Genomic DNA, 12,704 nt, shown 5'->3' on the forward strand with positions numbered 1-12,704 from the left:
CTCTTTGGCTGTTGACCTGCTGGTACCAGACTCTTTCAAAGGTCTTTGCAAGGTTTCAATTTGCCTTCTGCTAAGCAACGGTTTAAATACATCTTAGCCACTTCTGTGCAACACAAAGGGGAAACAGGCATTATTATTCTATCATGGGCAGAACTGAACCACAAAGTACCAGAATTGAAACAACAAGGTCAAAACCTTAACAGAGAGACAGAATGTGCTTTTCCCACCCATCACCCAACCTCCAAATTACCTAGATACAGAGAATCCATTTCTTCAAGAGTAAGACAAAGTCTTCGGGCACCTGGATCAAGGCATCAAATGACAACCCTTGCCTTTCAGGTCTTAAAGTTGAAGGGGCAATGAAAATGCACTGCCAACAGGTTATACCCCTTTCAAAAGGGACTGCTGGTGCTTGCTTTGAAAGTGACGAAATGGGGAAGTGGTGCTAGTACAGTTTCCCTTCTTATTCCCTTCTTCTTGCCTCCCTTTTAAAGTCTGCAAGGAAGTCTTAGCTAAAATCATTTGGGGCATACAAGGACAGCGCTCTCTGTGCTTTCACAAAGTAATGTCATTTCATACCTTAGCACCAATACGCAGGCAGCCACCAAGGAGTACGCCAGGAGCGTTCCAATGGACATGAGATCTACAAGATCTTTCAGGTCAAAGAGAAAGGCCATGACAGCTGGTGAAGGGGGGGGGAGAAGAGACACAGATGATGAGGCAGGATTTTGTATTTCACATACAGGACTGATTGACTATGACTGTTTAGTCCTTATTCACACTTCCATTCAGAACCACCCAGCTATCTTCTCTTATGGGAGAGAAAAAATGCAAAACCCAGCAATACGAAGACCAAGGCCAGCATTCAGAAAAAGAGGACACTTGCACGTATGGGAATGGTGCTGCAATTCAGTGGTAGAGTGCATACTCTGCAAGCAGAAGGTTCCAGGTTCAATCCCTGGTATCTCCAGGGCTGGTAAAGATATCCAACTGAAACGCTGGAGAGCTTCTGCCAGTCAGTGTGAAGTAGTATGAATATGCAGGCATCCCCCTGTATTCAGCATCCATGGTTTCAGTTATTCTGAAGGCTCCAGGCAGTCCTCCAAGCTCCTTGCAGCCTCTTCTGGGTCACGTGGAAGCCCTTTGCCAATGCCTGCATGGCAATGCATTTTGGGTGAACCTGGGGAAAGGGAGGAGCTTCTGCACAACTCAGAAGAGGCTGCAGAAGAGCTCAGGGGACTGCCTAGAGTGCTCAAAACACAGGTGTCTCACTAAGCAACAGCAGGGAAAATTCTTTTTAGCCTTTTGAAAAACTTTCTGAATGGAACCCCTGTGGATAAGGAGGGGTGTCTATATTTATAAAGGAGAGAATTATAGTCAAGTGTTTTTATCTGCTGACAGATTCTATACTCTCCAAAACCATTCCACTCTCTGCCATTTTATAGGCACTGTGTCTATAGATCTCTCGGCTACCTGGGCTGAGATTTCTCTCCCCCAGATTCTTGATCAAGAACATGCTCAATGCAGATGACCTTCTGAACCATTATCTGGAGGGTCAGAATATGACAGCCAAGCCCAACCACAAATAATAACTTGGAACAGTTAACATTTTAACTCATTACAAAATGACAGGGGTAGTCAGCAGACTCTACAATGCCTAGGAGGCTAGACAAGCATCCCTTGTGAACCTTCAGAATTCCTTCCTAAAGCCTTTGTTATGTAAAGAATGCTGCTGGAAGGGGGCCTCTTCCAGCCAACAGTCTAAGCACTGCTGTCTACAAATGCCCTTCCCATCCTGGGTCTATGCATGCTAGAACAGTGATAGCAAACCTACTGGACTCAGTGTATAAAAAACTCAGAAAATGCCTCACTTGACCCTGCTGGGATGTCACTCCCCTTCCTGAATAAAAAAAGAAACCATTCTTTACATATTCATTTATTTAAAAAAATACAGTCCAATCATGTGGTGCTATCTATTCTATAAAGAAACATCAAATAATTGCAAAAATGAAATTTAGTAACATGTGCCAAAGACATTAGAAATGTATGACTTGTGCATAATTTCCAGTTGTCACATCAAACATAAATCCTGGCATTTGCTGCGTGTGCAAGACCTTAGGCCCAATTCTATCCAATTTTCCAGTGCTAATGCAGCTGCAATGCAGTCCTGAGGCAAGGCAACAATCATTCCCTTACCTTGGAGAGGCCTCCATGTCTGCCCTTCCCTGCTGAGGATGCAGCGCATGCCCCATTGACATGGCTGCATGAGTGCTGGAAACTTGGATGTGCTTGGCTCCCTTAAGTGTCAGGAAAAGTACATGGTAGAGGAAGATGCCAAATGAGAAGAAATGGAACAAAAGAAGCTCACATTTTAAAAATATATTAAATGCCTTGGGTTGGAACAGGGGTGCCCAAACCCCAGACCTGGGGCTACTTGCAGCCCTTGAGGACTCCTAAACCGGACCGCTGGAAGCCTCCAGTCTCCAATGAGTTCTGACCCTCCGGAGACTTACTGGAGCCCACACTGGCCCGATGCGACTGCTCTCAGTGTGACAGCCAACTGCTCGACCTCTCATGTGAGTTGTGGGACAAGGGCTCCCTCCACTTCTTGCTATTTCATGTCTGTGATGCAGCAGTGGCAGCAAAGGAAAGGCTGGCCTTGCTTTGTGCAAGGCCTTTTATAGGCCATGAGCACAAGACCTTCATTCATTCCATCCCTAATATACGTATTCATTTATGTAAATTTATTCAAATTTGAAATGTAAATTAGCTCTTTTTCCCCCAGCTCCCAACACAGTGTAAGAGAGATGATGTGGCCCTCCAGCCAAAAAGTTTGGACACCTTGGAATCCAGTTTCCAAACAACCCTGTAAGTGAAGCATTCTTCTTACTTGCACATACTGAGCCAGCACCAGTCCATAGGAATAACTCCATCCAACAAATTATAAACCAGAATGACGGCAACACTGTAATGTGTTATTTCAAAAGCCATGCAGATTCTTAAGAGCCTCACCTGCAGTAGCTCCCGATATTATTGTTGCTATCATTGGGGTCTTTGTCCTCTCGTTGATACGAGCCAAACACTTGAATAGTAGCCCATCTTCTGCCATGGCATAAATAACTCGGGGCATTGGAAACATGGATCCAAGCAGACTGAGACAAGGGCATAACCTACTGTTAGCTTTTCATGTAACACGACAAAGACAGTATAGGAACGTTCTAACAATACAGTCTAAGGACCATACTTTATGAAATGAAGATATCCCTGCTTGTTTTGAGCACTGATATCAGAAAGTATTTCATTAGCGCTGAAGATGAGACACAATGGAAACTTTACCAACTTGCAGTTATGAGACCTAGATACTACTTCTTCCCAATGATTAAAAGATGGAGTTCCCAGGACTCACAAGCTGCTGGGTTGCCTAAAACAGCAACCTTACACACCTCAAATACCCCAACTCATTCTGAAGCAAATAAATCAAGGCATTTATGTCACAGGATATAAACTCATTTTTTTAAACACAAAAGTCAAGCTGATATTATAGTGTGGGTGTCCAGGCCCAAGGAGGCTACTTTCTATGTCACCTCCTCCTCCCCCCCCCCCATTACCTTTAGAGCCATAAGCAGATTCCTTCAGGATCATCCCCATCACTGAATCCACCTACTCTTTAAGATCAGTCTTCTGCAAACCCCCACAAACTTCAAAAGCTCAGATGATGTACAAGATGGCTTTCTCCACATCCTGGGGGCCCTTGCAGAACTCTTCATCTCAGAAGATATGCCTGGCATCCAGACTCTCTAGCTTCTGTTGTTCATTAGGGACCTGGCTATCTCATCAGGCCTTTAATTTGCTGACTGCCAGCTGTTCTGGGTTTTCCTGCTGCCTTTTAATAGTTGTATGTATTATTAAGTGTTTAGTTTAATGCATTTGCTTTCATATTTTTACACAAGCCACCTTGAGGTTTCTTGGAATGGAAAGGCAGTTGAGACATTTTCATAATAAGCTATGGACCAAGGGAATGCACTTCAGGCAAACTGCATATGTAGCTCCCACTGTCTTCTGGAAATCCATATTTGAAAATAGGGAAGGCAAAGTGCAACTCACCCTGCCCCTCGGGTACCATACCTGGTTGAAAGGGCGCAAAGTGAACCAACAGCCACTGCGTAGTTTGCACCTCCCCACTTCACATACTTAAAAGCAACTGGCAAAGGACTGCTTGTATCCAACAGGTAGTAAGGCATCATGAGGGTGAGAGCAGCCGACACACCAAAGTAAGCAACAAAACAAATCAGAAGCGAAGCCACAATTCCTATTGGAATGGCTTTCTGAGGGTTTTTTACTTCCTCACCTGCAAAAACACACAAACACAAAAAGCATTCTTTAAAAATGAAAATCTAATAGGATTCTTTAAAAAATAAAGAGAGAGAAACTGCTGATCTGAATGATTTCCCCACTCTACCCCATGACATACTATTAAAAAAGCTCATTTCTATCTCCTTTCAAAATTAGACTGCTGAAACATTTGGCTTCAGTGAGTTTAAAAAGTGGGCATTTGTTTGCCAATAAAAGGTCTGAGCTCTCAAATTTTACTATTTCACTGCACAGGTCAGTGTCATACAAGACATCCTATCCTATCCCCCCCCCAAACCTTCTTTGTTATTCTACCAAGGAAGATTAAGATAGAAAACAGAAAGCAAAATAACTTTCTGCAACAATAATCACAGAATTAGAATGAGACTCCTTTTGGATGCTGCTTATATTCCTGGTAAATAAAAAACAAGTTCCTTGAATTTGGTCACTTAAGCCATTTCTGCCCAATGTTTTGTTTATTTTTATGTAATCGTATGGCAAAATTCAGAACCATTATATAAAATTCACAATATATAAAATATAAATATAAACAAGCAATAAATTATTAAAACATGGTGAATAAAATCATGAATAAAGTTACATTATATGTTATATATGAGCAGTTACTAAGTGACTAGACCTAGGCTGAATAGGTAAATCATTTAACCATTAGACAGCTGTACCCTCAAGTTGATGTAGCTCCAATGTTGCATATATCCAACAGGGATCAAATGTGTAAAACTGTGGACTGGGGAAAAATGGGTTAAGATGGGTTAATGGGTTAAGAGGGAAACTTGCTCAGCAGGGAAGGCCCAATAAACATAGGATATTTACATATCCTGGCCACATCTTGTTTTGAGAAGGGGTTTCAGCACTGCAGGACATTGTAAATACAGTATCTTTTTATATCATTAACTAGCCGGGATGCTACAGCTAAAACCACAGCTACAGAAAGTCAACTGATTGGAAGCTTTTATAGTCAAAGCACTGCCTGCTTCACACAAAATAATACCAATGGCTTTTCTCTCTCTGAATGAGTGGTTGGAGAAGTGGTTGTTCTTTTAAAGAAGCTATCACTGTTAGTGGCCAGCTGCCACTTATACATGTTTCCAGTGCTTCTTTTGGTTAAAAAAAAAAAAAAAAGGCGCAGGAACTCACAACTTGTTAATCTTTTTTTTTAAAAAAAAAACCATTTTTTATTGGAGAAATAAAATATTTTTTATGTGCTTCCCCCCTAAAGATGAACTTACTTCTGAGTAGACATGCATAGGATTGGGCTGTCAATCTCTACATCCCCTTTCCCCTAGCTACTTTTTCTACACATGGGGGAAAATACTGTACAGGTGCACTTGTAGCGTGTAGTATGTAGTGTGGCACTACTTCGAGGAGAGGAAGCAGTGAATAGATTCCAAAAAATGGCTTACATGAGTTCCATGTAGTAAAATTATTCTAAGCAACTGTGGGAGTAAGAACAAAAAAGGAATTCTTACCTAAGAGGGGTCCTTAGGTGCACACAGAAACAACTATGTTTGTAAACAAGCAATTAAATATGGTTTAATTCAGGTATCAGAACACTCTGTGTCTTTATGTCAGAATGCCAGATGCAAGGGAGGGCACCAGGATGAGGTCTCTTGTTATCTGGTGTGCTCCCTGGGGCATTTGGTGGGCCGCTGTGAGATACAGGAAGCTGGACTAGATGGGCCTATGGCCTGATCCAGTGGGGCTGTTCTTATGTTCTTATGTTTGGGAAGGCGCTTGGCATGCAATTGTATTTTCTCCGCTGCCCTGAGCAGCTGCTGTGCATTGCTGGAGAGGAGCTGCAAACGCTGGCTGGCGGAGGGCATGCTTGTGGGGGAAGGATGAGGAGGATCTCTGGCAAGGCTGGACAGCAAATTGTATACACCTAGAATTCCTTTTCACCTGCCCTTACCATGTGAAAATGGGTGCAGATATATATCTCTGCCAGGATTAAGAGCCCAATCCTAGGTATGTCTACTCTGAAGTATCGTTCAAGTCAATGCAGCTTACTCCCAGGAAAGTGCCTAGGATTGCAGCCTAAGAGCCCAATCCTATGTATGTCTACTCAGAAGTCCACTTTAGTGAACGGGGCTTACTGTGGATAGGATGGCAGCCTTAGACTCCAATCCTGTGCCTGTCTACTCAGAAGTCAGTCCCATTATAGTGAATGGGGCTTACTGTGGATAGATGGCAGCCTCAGGGCCCAATCCTGTGCCTGTCTCCTCAGAAGTCAGTCCCAGTAGAGGCAGTGGGGCTCCCTCCCAGGAAAGTGTGGAGAGGACTCCAGCCTCAGAGCCCCTCCTCTGCCGGTCTCCTCAGAAGTCAGTCCCATTAGAGTCAACGGGCTCACTGTGCCCTTGCACTTGTCAGCCAGAGTTGCCTGGTGCAGGAGGAAGCCTGCCTGGGAAAGGATGGGGTGGGGGGAGAAGAGGAGTCCTATGGGGGGGTTGTGCTGGGCTGGGCTGAGCGGGAGAGGCTGGGGAGACTCTTGTTCAGTGGCTGCGCTTTTGAGGGGCAGGAGGGAGGCAGGCGCCGGGCTGAGAGGCAGAACTGAGCGCGGCGGCTGATTGTTGCGGGGGAAGCCCATCAAAAAAGGTGCATTAAAAAGGTGCTGAAACACAGTTCTGGTGCATTCCATTAGAAAAAAAGAGCCCTGCATGTTTCACATACTGCAGTGCTATTGGGCATTGGTGAAGTCTAGCAGGGTTTTATTTAGACACCTTCCCTCAATATTGTTGTCCCATCTTGAACTGTAACATGCAAATAAGGCCTAAATGCAGACAGTGTTCTTCACTATGAATTATAACTTAAGGACTTACCTGTAGTTGCAATGCAGTCAAAACCTACAAAGGCATAAAAGCATGTAGCTGCCCCCGAGAGAACTCCAGTGAAACCATAGGGCATAAACCCACCAACACCATGCGGAGGAATATCTGTGTTACTGAAAAAAGCAACTAGAGATCAGAGGATGTTTTGCTGAGCAAGACTCAACAATTCAAGAGATACAATTTCAACAGAGTGACAAAGTCAGCACAGAGAATTCCCCCCAATGAGAGACCTACTTGACACAGTAACGACATATCTATACCAAAAATGTATACTGGTTTTATGCCACTGACTGTCATGGTGTACCTTAGGAAATTCAGTTTGCTTAGGAACTTAGGAAATTCAGTTTGCCTTAGGAAATTCGGTTTGCTGAGGGTGCTGAAAATTATATTAGAGATCTCTAGCCCCGCTGCTTCCCACAGTATCTTAGGGTGAAAGAATAATGATGTAGAGTTTAAATGTACCCAAAGGTTTGGGGCACCATCAATCTGATATATATGAAGGATCTAAAACAGATGTGGCGAACCTCTGAGCACATGTGCCCAAAGTGGCAATAATCTTCCAACACATTATTCCATAAGCCCATGGTAATTTTGAGTAGCAGATCATCATTTATTAGGGGCACATGTGCCAGAGGTTCACCACCTCTGATCTAAACATCACCAACAGCACGTTAAGGCTGTAATACTCTCACAGTATTCAAGAAACCCATTAAAAACAGTGGAACTTGCTTCTGAGTAAACATGGATACAATTGGGCTATATGGCTTATTCTCTGCATTCTTCTCTGAATATTTTCTAATCGTCTTCAGAACTATTTATTCAGGAAGAGGCTGCATGGGTAAGGGAATTTAAAAGCACTGCTGAACTTCCATTATGAAGTCTGGTATAACTCTGTAAGTTACAGGGAGAGTTCTATGCTTTGGACAGCTGCCTGTTGCTTCAAAGGTTTAGGCCACGAAATGTAGTGTTGAAGAAGTTCACCTTGAGATTTGCACACTGCATGACACTAAAATCAACAGAACATTTCATTTCAGAAGTACTTAGTTCAAGGCATTAGTTTCTGAACTGAATGGTTCATGTCCTCAGGAGTCCAAGCCTGGCAAAACCTGCTTGTTGGATCCAAAATAATCATATGCAGTTGCCAACAGATTTTGTTCCAAGTCAACTCAAGATTAAGTTCTTTTCATTATGTGTTCAACAGTGCCTTGGCTCCAAGCTGGAAAAGAACCGGTCGGATACCATGCTCATTTTGTTCTGTTAATTCATTATTTTTTTCATTTACTATATAAAATATTTATTTAGGATTTACACTGCTATAGCTAGAATTACTAGAAAAGCAGAGACAACACTACATGTGAAATGGTTATGTTAATGTTGGAACTAGCTTCAGAGGGGAGGCCTACTTGAGCGCATTCCAGGAGCCCATGATGCCTGGAGGGTCCTGGCTGACTTGACCCACTTCCCCATTGACAGCTGCAAGCCTTGAAACTCGCTTCCAAAAATTTTAACATTGTTATGCAACTCACACACGCAAAACTCTAGGTTTTTGCAAGAGAACTTTTGGACTGAAGCAAGTCCAGGTACAGTCAAGGGAGATTCTCCCAGGAGTCCTCAAAGAAACCCATTGACCTCTGGGGTGGGAACAGAGGAAAACATGTTCAGCCAAGCACTTTCTCAACCCGAAACCAAAGCATCTAGGATGCTAGGGGCTATAGTGATAAGAACGGGAGGAAGAAACTAATACTCACATTGCCACCTACCTTTATCATCACGCCATGCCTGCCCAGTAAGGGTGCAACAAGCTACCAGGTGGGGAGTGTTGGGTACATGTATGTGCACACACTGAACAGGTTAGAGCCACACACCCTAGTGGACCCTTGCTTCATGCAGAGCAATTTACATAAGAACATAAGAACAGCCCCACTGGATCAGGCCATAGGCCCATCTAGTCCAGCTTCCTGTATCTCACAGCGGCCCACCAAATGCCCCAGGGAGCACACCAGATAACAAGAGACCTCATCCTGGTGCTCTCCCCTACATCTGGCATTCTGACTTAACCCATTCCTAAAATCAGGAGGTTGCGCATACACATCATGGCTTGTACCCCATAATGGATTTTTCCTCCAGAAACTCGTCCAATCCCCTTTTAAAGGCGTCTAGGCTAGACGCCAGCACCACATCCTGTGGCAAGGAGTTCCACAGACCGACCATGCGCTGAGTAAAGAAATATTTTCTTTTGTCTGTCCTAACCCGCCCAACACTCAATTTTAGTGCATGTCCCCTGGTTCTGGTATTATGTGAGAGTGTAAAGAGCATCTCCCTATCCACTCTGTCCATCCCCTGCATAATTTTGTATGTCTCAATCATGTCCCCCCTCAAGCGTCTCTTTTCTAGGCTGAAGAGGCCCAAACGCCGTAGCCTTTCCTCATAAGGAAGGTGCCCCAGCCCCGTAATCATCTTAGTCGCTCTCTTTTGCACCTTTTCCATTTCCACTATGTCTTTTTTGAGATGCGGCGACCAGAACTGGACACAATACTCCAGGTGTGGCCTTACCATAGATTTGTACAACGGCATTATAATATTAGCTGTTTTGTTCTCAATACCCTTCCTAATGATCCCAAGCATAGAATTGGCCTTCTTCACTGCCGCCGCACATTGGGTCGACACTTTCATCGACCTGTCCACCACCACCCCAAGATCTCTCTCCTGATCTGTCACAGACAGCTCAGAACCCATCAGCCTATATCTAAAGTTTTGATTTTTTGCCCCAATGTGCATGACTTTACACTTACTGACATTGAAGCGCATCTGCCATTTTGCTGCCATTTTGCTGCAATTTAAAAGGGACTCCTCATGGTATCCACAACATACAAGCCAACCCTACAAAGCTCCAATTAAGCAATGAGCACTTGGAAAGGTTCATATTATGCACTTCTCTTCTAAAACTATGAGATAAAACCATTAAAAAAAATTTCTAAACATTTCACAGACCCATTAAACTGATTCTAGAATAATTGAGAGGCATCATTACACAAATCCAGCAGCAGATTCTAAATCTGGACTGGATCATGCTATCCAACAGATGTGTTTGAAGGGAGCCTAATGTACAGCTTGGAAAGAAACGGCAAAGCATCTTTATACTACTATAACCATGATTCCTTAAAGCAAGTTAGATTTTTCCAAGGACCTGTACTGTTGGAAATAAAAGGTTTTGGGATAGTGAAAGTAAAGCGGGCAAGAAAATGGGAAAATTTGGTTTTACCTGCAAATTCCATTTTCTCAATGGTTCTAAGGTGGCTCAGTCTTAAGACAGAATTACATCATCCAGCCCTTGATCAGGGTCTGTTCCTGGAAATGACTCCAGAGGAGCTCTCCACCCAAAAAGGCAGGGTAGTGGCCAGCATTCTGAGCCAGAACAGAGACAAAAAGGCCTCTATGTGGCCCAGCAGGGTTGCTAAGAACCTTCACAGTACTGCTTAGAAGGAGCTAAGGGAGTATCCTTCTGTGGCTGGAAATAATCAGGCCAGCAGCAGCATTTCTGAGGGGTTTTGCCTTCATACAGAACCAACTCTTCAGTAGAGGGATGGAAACTTTAGCTACGCATGACAGTCAGGTCTTCTGCTCATGCTGCCTGCTAGTTATGTGTCACATCCAGCCTAAACTTCTATACCTACAACTTAAAAGCCATTTGTCATGTTTCACTTTAATGGCAGACTGAGCAAGTGCTGAATGACATCTGCAGAATCTGAGCCACATTTCTGGCCAATCCACATGCATGGCTGCCTCGAGGGATAGATGGGGCTGCGGCTGGGTTCCCACATCAGCTGAGCCAAAGCAAAGGTGATGGCTTTGACACATGGAACATTGAGTATATATGGCTGCCAGAATTCCCAATGTAGTGGAGGTTAAAAAAAGTGTCATCACTATTATAGGAGCATTTGCACATTCACCAGCCATGCAGCAGCAGCACTAAACACAAATCACAGCTCTATGAAATGATGGAATCAGCTCACAGAGCTTTAAAAAAAATGGCCAGGGAGGGGAAAGAACAAAATATGTGAACCAGTACATGCTCTAAAAAATATATTTTCCTCAATTCTACAAATTAAGTAAATAAGACCATATACAAGACACACCAACACAAAAACTCACATATCTATATTATCTCATGTAAAATGAAGCTGACACATACTTGTGAAGGCTTGAGATGTTTTCTGGGATCTGCCAGTTTTCTATTGATCCCTTCACAAAGCCGGACACCATCACAAAGCACAAGACGAGAACGTTGATGCAGGTGAACACTTTGTTAACCATTGCAGATTCTTTCACACCTACAGTTAGGAGCCCTGGAAAATTTACAGCAGGTAATTAGACATTTCAAACATCATCAATGACAAAAGGCAAAGTGCTTTCCTGGCGAAGAGTGTCAACATCTTGATTGACTGGATAAGTGGCTGACAGATAAGCCACATTATTGTTACTGTCATTTCACTTGTGAATTGCACTGAGCACAATAACTGCAAAACGATGGTACACAAAAAAGTGACATGACCTTTTCAGCAAAGAACCTCACTGTAATACCAAAATTTCTGTTTTTAAAGACTTGTGTAGCACAGCCAAAAACTTGTAGAAATCACAGCCAAAGCACAGTTATGAAAGTACTCCAGGCTACTCCATTTTCCCCTTGTATTCTCTTGTATTCCCCTTGTATTTCCACCATCTCTTCCTGATTCATAATAACCAGTTTCCCATGTTGTCTGAAACAGGCGAACTAAGTGATTATAACAGTAAACTTCCATTACCATGAACCAAGACACGAGAAGGGAACAGGAGAAGACAAGCCTGAAGCATTTTCACAATGGCCAGGCCAAAGAGCCCTCTACTGTGGTAAGGAAAAATCTCAAGCACTCCCGTATGATACTGCTCACTTGAGTGCACGTGTGACCTCAAGTGAATAAAACTCTTGTCAAGTATTGTGAGCCATGCCAATTCATGGCTGAAGAAATGGCAAAGCCTGGTTTTTAAGAGGGTGAGGGTAGCATGAAGGCACCTGGCTAAACTGTGAAAATCCCCATTGCTAGCTGTACTCTGCAGTAACTTCTGAACAAAATTTAGGATGTCGGCAAAAGGATGAGGCCCAACAAGTCTCCCAGTTGATTATTCCAAAGGAATATTCCAAAGATTTAGGAACATAAGAACAACCCTGCTGGACCAGGACAAAGACCCATCTAGTCCAGCTTCCGGTATCTGACAATGGCCAACCAGATGCCTCAGGGAGCACAAAAGACAACAAGAGACTTGCATCCTGGTGTCCTCCCTTGTATTGTATGTGAAGAAAATCAATGTAAAACTCTCAAATTCAGATGAAGTTTTAGTTAACTGCAGAAATACAAGTTAATAGCCTTCCACATGGAGTTCCAGTACTTATGAAAACAAACTGCACTGAGCTCCATGGCAAGAGATTATCCTATAATTTCACAAAAGGTTCTCCCATGGTAAGGGACCCAG

General features: G+C 43.3%; 1 protein-coding gene across 1 annotated transcript in view; it reads right to left on the reverse strand.

The window, feature by feature from the left end:
• SLC7A1 (solute carrier family 7 member 1) overlaps positions 1–12,704 on the reverse strand; it is a 52,937-nt gene that overhangs the window by 16,295 nt on the left and 23,938 nt on the right. Inside the window, exons 4-8 of the mRNA XM_066619805.1 lie at positions 11,389–11,542; positions 7,188–7,309; positions 4,126–4,348; positions 3,013–3,152; positions 580–682 (exon numbers count right to left, since the gene is read on the reverse strand). Coding sequence (XP_066475902.1) covers positions 580–682; positions 3,013–3,152; positions 4,126–4,348; positions 7,188–7,309; positions 11,389–11,542 — 742 coding nt within the window. The remainder of the gene's footprint in view (positions 1–579; positions 683–3,012; positions 3,153–4,125; positions 4,349–7,187; positions 7,310–11,388; positions 11,543–12,704) is intronic.

The sequence above is a fragment of the Tiliqua scincoides genome, chromosome 3 (genome assembly GCF_035046505.1).
Source record: "Tiliqua scincoides isolate rTilSci1 chromosome 3, rTilSci1.hap2, whole genome shotgun sequence".
In the NCBI taxonomy this organism is placed as follows: domain Eukaryota; kingdom Metazoa; phylum Chordata; class Lepidosauria; order Squamata; family Scincidae; genus Tiliqua; species Tiliqua scincoides.